Below are 11846 nucleotides of genomic sequence, written 5' to 3' on the forward strand. Positions count from 1 at the left end.
TCTCTGCATGCATTCATATCTTTCTCCTCCGCTACAGTCGGGAATGTTGAGATGATCATGACGAGGATCAGCATAGCTCCACGGGTCTCAAGGAGGCCGGTTGTGTCACGTTTCTGTCTCTTTGTGAGTCACCTGGTTTGTATCCTGTGTCTTTGTGCAGCAGTGATGCTCTTAAAGCCGTCTCTTCATGAGCCGTTGGTTTGTTTGTCAGAATTCCAACTTAATCTCAAGTCTAGATTCCTGTTAAGTGTTCAGTTCAGTTTTGTTCAGTCAGCTTTCTGGATGGAAAAGAGTGAAGTTCATCGTCTTGGAACTCAGATAATTCCACAATGTTTCGGGCTCATGTAAAAGCAGTCGACTGCTGTCGGAGTTTCACATATAAAATGCAACATATCCTTAAACAGACAGTTCGTATGATAGCTTATAAAAAGTTATTTTTCACGTGTTTTCCTGCGATTGTCCAGCGACACGAACGATCAGCGCTCCTGTAAAAGCTCCTGTAGTGCAGAACCCGTTTAGGCAACGAAACTACTCGTTTAGGTTTAGAAAAAAACACATTGTGCTTTGGGTTAGAGACCCGTCAATCACCGTGTAGCCCCGCCCCAAAGCATCCCCTGCTTTATGGTCTGTGTGACTCTAAATGGACCATCATTTACTAAATGAACATCATGCTGTATTGAAGAAGACTTGAAACTAGAGATTGAGACCATAAACTCATGTTTACAATGTTTACTGAGGTAATAAATCAAGAGAGAAGTAGAGTCATTTTCTCATAGACTTCTATACAACCAGAGGAGTCGCCCCCTGGTGGACATTAGAGAGAATGCAGCTTTAACACATTAAGCTTTGACTTCACTAAGCAGAAGCGGAGGTTGCCGCCTGCTCCGAAACGCATGCATTTCTTTTCGTAGGTGTAAGTAAGAACAGCGAATGAACGGCCAGATGTGTGTGGAGGGTTACCACGCCCCTCTCCTGTCACATGTTCATTTAGTGTCTGAACTTCTCTCTCCACGCCGCAATCTTTTCAAGTTCCTCGTTAGACGTTTGTTGCTTCTCATTGAACATAATTAGTAAGCGGCGGACGGTGGCTTTGCTATAAGGAAGTGTGTAATCAGGCAGTAATAGAAAACATCTGTGTGGATGTGAGAATGTAAAACAAACCCAAATCACAATAAAACGAGTGTCAACATGTCTGTGAAGTGCTGAAATAAGCAGTTATATTGCTCCTCCTCACTCATAATGTGCATTTAGAGATACTGGAGTTAAACCAACATGCACACATGTATTTAGATTCTGTTGGAAATAGTTTACTTTGAAAAGATGACAATCAAACATGTTGAACAATGTGTTTATCTTAATAAGCATACAATATGTATATATTATTAAAGCAATGAACTTTAGCCCAAACAAAGAGGCCGTAAAACAATAAGAAGCAAACAACGAGAACATTTTGTTCTAAACAACACTGTAAATAGTTGATTTTACAACATAACTACATGGCTGATGTATGAATAAAGTCCTCTGTCTGCGCTGCACGTGACGGCTTCACTTTTTAAAAAAGGGCACCGAGCTGCTCGTGGTCCCCTGGGAGACGAGCGAGGGAGAGACGGAGCACCCTGTTACCATCCTCACCCGTTCATCCAGACTCCAGTGTCAAGAATGTGAAACAACAGCCAGGGGCCACGCGGGCCCCTCCCCCCCTCTGCGGCTCAGAGAGGGCACCAAGGCACCGGTATGGTGCTGGAACGTTCTTCTGATGGAGGTCTTTGCTCAGTTTCTTTTATCTGCTTTTAAAATGAACTTAATTTAGGCTCAAACACACACCAGGACTTTCCTTGAACTCGTTCCACCTGTTTGTTGAAGTTCATCTAAAAAGTGCATGATTATATATATAATATAAAAAACATATATTATATAAACATATTCAAAGGCCCTATATTCATGTGTATCACATGGTTTAAGGTCATTTGTCTTTTGTATGCACACAACATTAAATCGCAGAATGAACTGCAATAATGTGAGATTTTAAGGAAAGTTTCAGAGCTTGCACCTAAAAGCACATCTCACAGACAGACAGGTGAAGATGAAGCTTCATGTTGTTAAATAAAAACACAGGTGGACGGTCACAACAGGTAAACACATCCAGAAAATGGAAAGGCATTATTAAACTGTGGATCAGGTAGATGCAAACCAGACTAAATGCAAATGTGCCGGTATGGAAATGAGGAACAGGTGAGCAGGTGGGCAGGTGATGTGAATGGCGGGAAAAGGGTAACTGCAGGGAGGGAGAGATTAGTGTGTGACACAGAAAACAGAGCCGGAAACTGAACGCACGATCAGGATCTGACTCAGGTGATTTGTGACCCCAAAAAAAGGTTTTCTTTAAAGCTGACTGGCAGGAGATGCGGGGTTTCTGCTCTTTGACATTTAACACCAGTTAAACTGTTATTTGATGAGTCATCCGCTGTAAATAAAGTCAGTTAAAATACCGAATACAGTTTTGTCGCCCCTAAGCGGTGAAGAGGCTCCGGTACACGAAGCTCAAAACAACAACCGGCACGCACCGGCCGATGAAACCATCGCGCCTCAAGTCCATTTACTGTGACGTGATTGGCCCCCCTGTCGAGAAATCCCAGGTTCAGACACAGCGCTTCGTGATTGGCTGTGAGTTAGAAGCTCTCGCCCCTATCTGTGTAAGCGCTAAAGCAATTGGTGGATGAGTCACTCGGCTTCAATTTGATTGGCTTAGGCGGCTCGTAAGAGGCGGGATGTCAAGTTCGGTTGCGGAGAATGAAAACCGGTAACCTAGCACTCCAGCACGTTGTGAAGCCGCTAGCGTCTCCTGGCTGCTGTCGCTGTGGTGATTCAAAGAAATCACTTCTTTCTAGATCGATTTTTTTTTTGATAGTTGACCCACAGGTAAGTTGTTCTTTTTGACAAACTGTCATGTGTTTTTTGTTAAAAACAAAAGTCGCAAATAGGGTGTCCTCCAGTGTCGTAATCGGCAGATTAACTGGGTCGCTTTTTTACGGCTCCGTCTACATCCTGGTGAGGGCATGATGGCTGTTAGCACGGCGGTCACGTTAAATTAAACAGTACGTGTTATGGTAACGAACTCTAAAGTACCAGTCGGTGATGGAAGTAGTTGTTTGCAATGCTGAAATTTTAGGATATAGACATTTAACTTAGTTTTTTCCAGGAGATAGCCACCGCCCATGTGTAGCCCACTTATGAGCTCTCATTCAGTCGTGACTCCCTCCCTTCGTGTGTCTCTTCTTGGTTGCCAGTTTTGCATTTTTCTCCACAATCCTCCACCGAATGCGCTCACTGGTTTCTCCTCGGTTCTGATCCGGTAAACGGGTTAACTTGCCACGGAAAGACCCGAGACGTGTAGCCGGCGAACCGGCCGGTGGACACGTGTTGGGGCTGCTGCACAAACCAAAGCTACATTAGCCGGTGTCTGCACTAGTTTTTTTGCGGGTTTAGCTCCGTGGTTGGAGCAGCTATTAGGCTCTTTGAACACGGGGTTATATCTGGCTGGTTGGACTACATCCTGTAACCATAAAAAAAAAAGTCCCACCGACGTGCAGAGCCGCCATGACCGGTGGATGAGTGCGCGTAAGGCCGGTCGGTGCCGGTCACTGCGTGGCCTTTTGTCTGCCTGCCATGCTTTGCACTTTCTTTCTACACAAGCTGCTCTGTGATATGGCTGCTGTGGTGCCGCTTATGCCCTTATATGCACCTCATATCTTCAAATACACTTGGACACCCCCCCCCCCCCCCCCACACACACACACAGACGTTAGCCCCCAGATCCCTGCACACCTTCAGCTCTTTTGGGGCTACCACTCCTCCTCAGGCTTAGCCTGGTGGATCAGATAATGTGTGCTGGTTGCTAAGTGTTTGCCAGGACAGCAGATGGTGGTGGTGGTGGTGTGTAGACAGACAGACAGGTGTGAGAGACAGACAGTCTATTTAAGACAGTACCACTGGGTCTGCTAGTTTTAGCCTCCTCATCATAGATTAACCTCTATTAGACCGTACTGTGTGCTCCATATAGTTTAAAGGGTAAGTCTGTTACATGCAGACCTCCATTGTTGTCCCAAAACACATCATTGAGCCACTTCCACTTGCACTTAAAACACTGAATCTGCAGCTGTAAATGATCCCCATCGAATGCACTATTTACACAGTAAAGTTCTCTAGAAACTACGGCGCCTTTTATAGAATAAAACTACATCTTTGTGTCCTGTTGGGAAGGATTTGCGTCCTCAGTAAGACTTTTGGGTTTAAGTGCAATAGACGAAATGAGACTGTTGGTTTTGGTCTTTTCTTTTGGACAAACGTAGAACATCACCAGTCCGATCGTATCTTTTATTGTTCTACATTCCAGACTTGAAAGTTGCTTTTAAATGAGCAATCCATCAAAACCCGACAAGGCACGCCAGGCTCCATGTGCAAATATTCATGTAGGTGACTGTTTAATGGCACCGAGTCGCATTACCACATAAAATAAAGTGCAGGAAACAGAGGAATGTGGGTGTGTTACCGTCAAGAGTGAACCGTCCGAAGCGTTATCAGGGCGTTGAATCTGAAAACACGGATTGATTTGAAGTGTCCACACACACACACACACACACACACACACACACACACACACACACACACACACACACACACACACACACACACACACACACACACACAGTGGTGGAATCAGTGAAGGGAACAAAATGTCCTCATAAAGACGGGACTTCTGGGACGCTTTTTAGGTCAGGACCGTGTGTCTGCTGTGGATTGTTCACGTCGTTCATGTAGAGCTGCACGGTTATGGCCTAAAAATACTTATTTCATAGACGTCATTGCCTCAGTCGATCGTGTGCATTTAATTGTTCGTGATCGCTGTTGGTGCAGCTTAGTCGAGCGGCCGTGTCCGTTTCATTAATGTTATTAAGCTCAAATGGTTTAGTTCGTGGAGTCTCTTTAGTCACAATAAGTGACGTCTGATCGGCTCGAGTTGAAGGTTAAACGGCAGCAAAATAAAACCACATCAGCATATTTCAGTCGACATTTGAAGGCCAAAGAGTACAAAGCTTAAACCAAAAAGTCCTTGATATAAATAAAACCTGGTGTTCTTTCTAAATGTGCATTAAGGTTAATTTGAGAGATGAAGGCAGTAGAAGAAATTGCATTCAAGTGCAATTTCAGGATTTCTTTTTTTCTCCACTCGGTATGAAAACAAACTGTCTGAGTTTGTTTTCATACTGTGTGTGTGTGTGTGTGCACCCAGAAGCTTGTCAGAATCAGTCAGGTTTGCAGATCAAACACTTCTCGCTGCAGACGCTTCAACGCGCTCCAGAGAAATGAATTAAAACGAGCCTGGATGTCGTGCGCTGTTGTGAAATCAGAGGTCACGTTTACCGAACCTGATTTCCACTTCAAACCTCTCCGACTGCTCTGTGTGGGGACGCAGGATGACTCATCATCACGTGTACGTCTTTCAGGAGGGTTGTTTGCTGCTGAGGCGTGTGTGACTATCAGGGAGCAAAGACACAAAACGCTAACTTCTATAAGCCCAAGAATTGTTTGTCGAGTTGTCATTTACAGCAGCAACCATTTTAAGAAACTGGCAACCAGCTCGTTGCTTTCAACGGTAGTCCTAACGTCGTGTTATCTACCGGAACAAGTTAACAATGAAGTAATCGATTCATCTTTAGGTCTAATATCAATTAACAGAACAATTGTTTCAGCACTAGTTAATACAGTAATCACAGGACATCATTAATCTAACCCTCCTCTTCCTCTTCTGCTTCCTCACAGAGATTTCCAGCTGACCAAAGAAATGGTGATGGAGAAGCCAAGTGCCCAGCTGGTCGGGCGAGAGTTTGTCCGACAGTATTACACACTGCTGAACCAGGCCCCCGACTACCTGCACAGGTGAGCCCGTCACCTGCTCCTCGGTCATGTGATCGTTGGTCAGAGTTCACTGGAACCTCGGCGTGAACACAAACGCAGGATTCCTTTTATGTGATGTAGTAAACTAACGAGCCTCTTCTGTCCGTCCGCTCAGGTTTTATGGAAAGAACTCGTCCTACGTGCACGGCGGCCTGGACAACAACGGCAAACCGGTGGAGGCTGTTTATGGACAATCTGTAAGTCTTCTTCCTCCAGCAGACATTACACTTACACATGTTAACAACATGTTTATCACAGAGCAACTCTTACACATGTTATTTATCACAGAGCAACTCTTACACATGTTAACATGTTATTTATCACAGAGCGGCTCTTACACACGTTAACATGTTATTGATCACAGAGGGGCTCTTACACATTGTTAACATGTTATTTATCACAGAGCGGCTCTTACACATGTTAACATGTTATTGATCACAGAGGGGCTCTTACACATTGTTAACATGTTATTTATCACAGAGCGGCTCTTACACATGTTAACATGTTATTTATCACAGAGCGGCTCTTACACATGTTAACATGTTATTTATCACAGAGCGACTCTTACACATGTTAACATGTTATTTATCACAGAGCGGCTCTTACACATGTTAACATGTTATTTATCACAGAGCGACTCTTACACATGTTAACATGTTATTTATCACAGAGCGGCTCTTACACATGTTAACATGTTATTTATCACAGAGCGACTCTTACACATGTTAACATGTTATTTATCACAGAGCGGCTCTTACACATGTTAACATGTTATTTATCACAGAGCGACTCTTACACATGTTAACATGTTATTTATCACAGAGCGGCTCTTACACATGTTAACATGTTATTGATCACAGAGCGGCTCTTACACATTGTTTACATGTTATTTATCACAGAGCGGCTCTTACACATGTTAACATGTTATTTATCACAGAGCGACTCTTACACATGTTAACATGTTATTTATCACAGAGCGGCTCTTACACATGTTAACATGTTATTTATCACAGAGCGACTCTTACACATGTTAACATGTTATTTATCACAGAGCGACTCTTACACATGTTAACATGTTATTTATCACAGAGCGGCTCTTACACATGTTAACATGTTATTGATCACAGAGCGGCTCTTACACATTGTTAACATGTTATTTATCACAGAGCGGCTCTTACACATGTTAACATGTTATTTATCACAGAGCGACTCTTACACATGTTAACATGTTATTTATCACAGAGCGGCTCTTACACATGTTAACATGTTATTTATCACAGAGCGACTCTTACACATGTTACATGTTATTTATCACAGAGCAACTCTTACACCTGTTGTTGAACTCTGAGTGGAGCTGAAAGGAAAGCCGTTTAGTCCAAAAAGGACCGTTAAGTCTGTCACACAACAAACGGTAATGTGATATGAATTTGTAACGATATAAAACTACTAAAGTTTACTCTGAAATGTCAGAGCAGCTCGTCACAATGTAGGAAACTCAAAAACCTCAACTTCTGTCATGTTGGAGGAAACCTTCTGTTTGTATAATCTCATCACAGCAGATAGAAACAAACTGTTTTATATTCCAGTAGCGCCGCGTCTGTTTCTGGAAGCTGTGCAGAATAAAGACGTCTGGACTGCTGCTGAGGTTTTTAAACTGCTATAAAATTATTTTATTTCTTAGAAAAAAGCCAGAGCAGCAAGTTTTCTTAAAGTCTGGAGACGTTATGTGATTTCTCTGAATACGGCAAAGATTTCTACAAATCACCAATATTTACAATGACAGCATACCGAACAGACAGGATGGTAACAAACAACAAAGAAGATGAGCCTTATGGGTAGATGAACCAAAGTGTCCTTACTCTCCTCCTCCCCCCCCCCCCCCCCCCCCATGTCTGCAGGAGATCCACAAGAGGGTGATGGCTCTGAGTTTCCGCGACTGTCACACAAAGATCCGACACGTGGACGCCCACGCCACGCTGACCGAGGGCGTGGTGGTGCAGGTGATGGGCGAGCTGTCCAACAACATGCAGCCCATGAGGAAGTTCATGCAGACCTTCGTGCTGGCGCCCGAGGTCCGTAGTCCGCCTGCTGTCAAAAGCACGCAAGTCAGATGTTGTTGATGAAAGTCTAATAATGTTTAAATGATTCTTTCGTCCTTCAGGGAACCGTTGCAAACAAATTCTACGTCCACAACGACGTGTTCCGCTACCAGGACGAGGTGTTCGGAGACTCTGATTCTGAGCCTCCAGAAGGTGAGACGACGACGTTGGAGACCTTGTTTCTCTGCTGTCATACTCTTCATCCTCCTGATGTCTGTTATTCACCTAAAGATGACTTGAGTTCAGAGTTTCTCGTGTGTCTTTAGTCCTTTAAAGAGCAGCAGGAGGTCGTTGTGCTGAACATGTTTGTGTGTTTTTCAGAGTCTGAGGACGAGGTGGAGGAGATCGAGGAGAGGGTCCCCTCCCCCGACGTCGCTCCGGAGGAGTCCGCCTCCTTCTACGACCCGACACCCTGGTGTGTTCCTCGAGCTCTTAACCGCTTCACGTGTTGCAACCTTCAAGTCATTTCTTTACCTCTGTGTTCAGTCAAAGTTTCACAGATATGTTGTCACGTGACTGTTGGTCTCAGATGAATCAATCATGTCTTCTTAGTTGCGCTGAAGAGCTCAGAATTTAATGTTTTTTACAGAATCCGGTTAGAACAAACGGTTTATCTTTGGCGAGATTTTAAACGAGACGTTGTGGAGTAAAATGTTTTTGGTGAAATATCACAAATGTTCGTTGGTCTCTCTCGGTGTGTTTTTGGCGACGTGCTTTCCCGTCCTGCTGTCGGGTTTTGGGCGTTCGGAGGGTTAACGTCTCCGTTGTGTAGCAGAGGGCAGCAGGTTTTGTGTGTAACCGTCTCGTACTTCTAGTTCAGAGCCGACGGTTCCTGGAGACGACGACGAGGAGGAGGAGGAGGAAGACGAGGCCGCGGCGAGTCCAGAACCGGAGCCGGAGGCCGAGAAGGAGGCCGAGGCCGTCGTCGTGGAGCTGAAGCCGGAGACGACGACGACGACGGCGGCGGAGACGCAAGCGGACACGAACGCATCCGACGACCAGAAAGAGATAAGCAGCGGAGCCCCGCCCACCGCAGAACCCACCGCCACGCCCGCAGAACCCGCCCCCACCGCCCCAGAAGAAAACAGGGTAAGTCTGAACGAGTGGAACCCCGATCATACCTCAGTGGCACCGCGCTCTTCTTAGCAGAGGTGTTTCTTCTGAGTGACCTGCTGTAATACTTAAAGACTAAGATGAACGTCAGCACTAAGTGTCTCCAGTGTTATGTCTCCTCCCAGCCGTTCTCCTGGGCGTCCGTCACCAGTAAGAACCTCCCTCCCAGCGGGGCCGTCCCAGTCTCAGGAATCCCCCCACACGTCGTCAAAGCCCCTCCCACGGCACCGGTAGGTTTGCAAAAAGTCAGAATTAAAATATCTCCCGAGATAAATCTGGTGTTCAACTACAACTTTATTTTTGAACTAGTTTGGATTCCTAATCTGAAGCAGCCATTCTGTGTCAGTAGCCGTCCTCAGGGCTGCTCTGTTGTGTTGCATCTCCCAAAAAAGTAGAGATGAAGGCAGCGGGACACCAGCGTCTCCTCCTACCTCCTCTTATGATGACCATGCTGCTGTTGATATGAAAGTGAAGTCATGAACCCGGCTGCTGCCTTCTCTCACTGACGTGTTGTTGACTCTTTCAGCCCAGAGCGGAGGTGAAGTCAGAGTCCCAGACAGCAGCACAGAGACCAACGAGGGACCAGAGGCCGAGGGAACAGAGGCCTGGAGGTCCTCCACCGGTGCACAGAGGACCCAGACCAGGTACACACACACACACACACACACACACACCTGCAGGAGTGTTCAGAGACGCAGCGCAAAACATGTTCATTCAAACTTCTATCTATGCAAGTGCAGTTTCCGAGGCTCTGCTTCGGGACTCGCTCAATGTTTTTGTTTGGATCTTGTTGTACAAGTTAAACTCACTTTAGAGACCAAACACGCAGCAGATCATGAAGTAAAGAGTTCATAACCTCAGAATAGACTCTACCAGTCACGTTGCGAGTCTCACAGCGTCCCCCCCCCTCTCACTTGTTTCAGTTCGGGAGGGCGAGCAGGGCGAGTCCGAGGGCCGCCGGGTGGTCCGGTACCCCGACGCCCAGCAGCTCTTTGTGGGAAACGTCCCCCACGACGTGGACAAGACCGAACTCAAGGAGTTCTTTGAGCGTGAGTTTGATTTTTAGAGCTTAAGAACACGAGATTCCTAAACATACTCGTGATGGTAACTAGAGTGTGTGTGTGTGTGTGTGTGTGGGGTCCACAGAGTACGGGACGGTCCTGGAGCTGAGGATCAACAGCGGAGGGAAGCTGCCCAACTTTGGCTTTGTGGTGTTTGACGACTCTGAACCGGTCCAGAAGATCCTCAGCAACCGGGTGAGACGGCTGTTTATTCATGATGCAGTTTGATGTTCAGTCTGAACCGATGACTGGAAACTTCACGAAGCTGTAACGTTGTTTTTATTTATTTATTTATTTTTATTTCTCGTGTCTTCAGCCCATCAAGTTCAGAGGCGACGTCCGGCTGAACGTGGAGGAGAAGAAGACCCGGTCGGCCCGGGAGGGCGACAGGCGGGACATCCGGCCCCGCGGGCCAGGAGGTCCCGGCGGGCCCCGAGAGCGGATAGGAGGTGGAGGAGGAGGAGGGGGCGGTGGAGGAGGAGGACCCCGAGGCCCCCCCACCCGCGGAGGCATGGCACAGAAACCCAGCTTCGGCTCCGGGCGGGGCGCGGGACCCAGCGAGGGCCGCTACCCGACCCAGCGCCAGTGAGGAAAACCCTGTTGGGCTCCAAACCTCGAGTTTAGATTAACGATCACAAAACGATGCTTTTTGATTCTCCCTTTGTCTTGTTTTTTTTTTTTTTTTTTTAAACTGCAGCAGGAACCAATTAGACAAACGTTAAAATATAACAGAAAACTCTTCTTTACGCTGCAGCTTAGGAGCAGAAACGAGTTCATTTCAAGTCTGTTTAAGTCGCCCCCCACACACACACACACACACACACACACACACACACACACACACACTCACACACTCACACTCTCGTTCTCTCCTAAACGTCAGCGCGTAGTATTCTGAAGAGGTTTCTGTTCGTTATTGACGCCGGTTTGGTTGAGTTTTCACCGTCAAATCCCACCAACTCCTGCTAACTTCAACCAGCAGTCTCTCCATGTGTCTCATGAAGAAGGCTGCCTCCTCTTCCTCCTCCTCCTCACCTGCTGCTCTTTGTTTCCCTCTGAGGAATCCAGAATGTCACATTTTAATTATTTTTTTTTTTAAACCCATCTCTTCCTCCACCAACACATGTATTATCTGGACTCTTCTTCTTTTGTCTTTTTTTTGTTGTTTTTCACGCTGAACTTTGAATTTATTAGGAAACGAAAAGTCGAAACACGCAAACACATGAAAGCAAAAGAAGGGTTAAATACTACTTGAATTGGGGATTAAAAAAAGCCGGAGGTTAGGTTTTTTTTTTCGCGTTCTCTCTCCCTGTTTCTTAAAGGAACGTGTACTTTAACTGCTTGGGCAATCCTGTGTATTGCTGCCACCGTTGTATCGAGCGATGGGTCTGTCTTATCTTTTTATTCTATCAGGTCAAGAGCTGAACTGTAGTGGTTTTTATTTGAGTAATGTTGGCTTGTATCGCGTGGATTCACGGACGCGTCTGAACGGAGCATGTTTATCAAATCCATGAACGAGATCCTGTCAGGCTTCTACTACCAATGCACTTCATTCATCATGTCTAAAGAAACGAGCTCACCTGCCGATGAGAGAACTAAATTAAAAGTGATTTACTGT

The 11846-nt window shown here is 45.9% G+C and overlaps 1 protein-coding gene across 1 annotated transcript; it reads left to right on the plus strand.

Annotated features, from left to right (window-relative positions):
• The first annotated feature begins 2805 nt into the window (after positions 1-2805).
• g3bp1 (GTPase activating protein (SH3 domain) binding protein 1) lies at positions 2806-11846 on the plus strand. Its single transcript, XM_079167731.1, has 12 exons — positions 2806-2919; positions 5821-5937; positions 6071-6152; positions 7854-8027; positions 8117-8207; positions 8376-8469; positions 8870-9143; positions 9293-9397; positions 9694-9811; positions 10091-10216; positions 10314-10423; positions 10545-11846. The coding sequence occupies exons 2-12, from the start codon at positions 5843-5845 to the stop codon at positions 10815-10817; spliced, it is 1542 nt and encodes a 513-aa protein (XP_079023857.1). The 5' UTR covers positions 2806-2919; positions 5821-5842; the 3' UTR covers positions 10818-11846.

The sequence above is a fragment of the Pholis gunnellus genome (genome assembly GCF_910591455.1).
Source record: "Pholis gunnellus genome assembly, chromosome: 10".
NCBI classification, from domain to species: domain Eukaryota; kingdom Metazoa; phylum Chordata; class Actinopteri; order Perciformes; family Pholidae; genus Pholis; species Pholis gunnellus.

Bases quoted from the DNA above. Each gene is read 5' to 3' on its own strand.
- g3bp1 (XM_079167731.1), top strand. From the start codon at position 5,843: ATGGTGATGGAGAAGCCAAGTGCCCAGCTGGTCGGGCGAGAGTTTGTC. The intron at 8,028-8,116 runs GTCCGTAGTCCG...TTCGTCCTTCAG, and splicing joins CCTTCGTGCTGGCGCCCGAG to GGAACCGTTGCAAACAAATT. The intron at 10,424-10,544 runs GTGAGACGGCTG...TCGTGTCTTCAG, and splicing joins AGAAGATCCTCAGCAACCGG to CCCATCAAGTTCAGAGGCGA.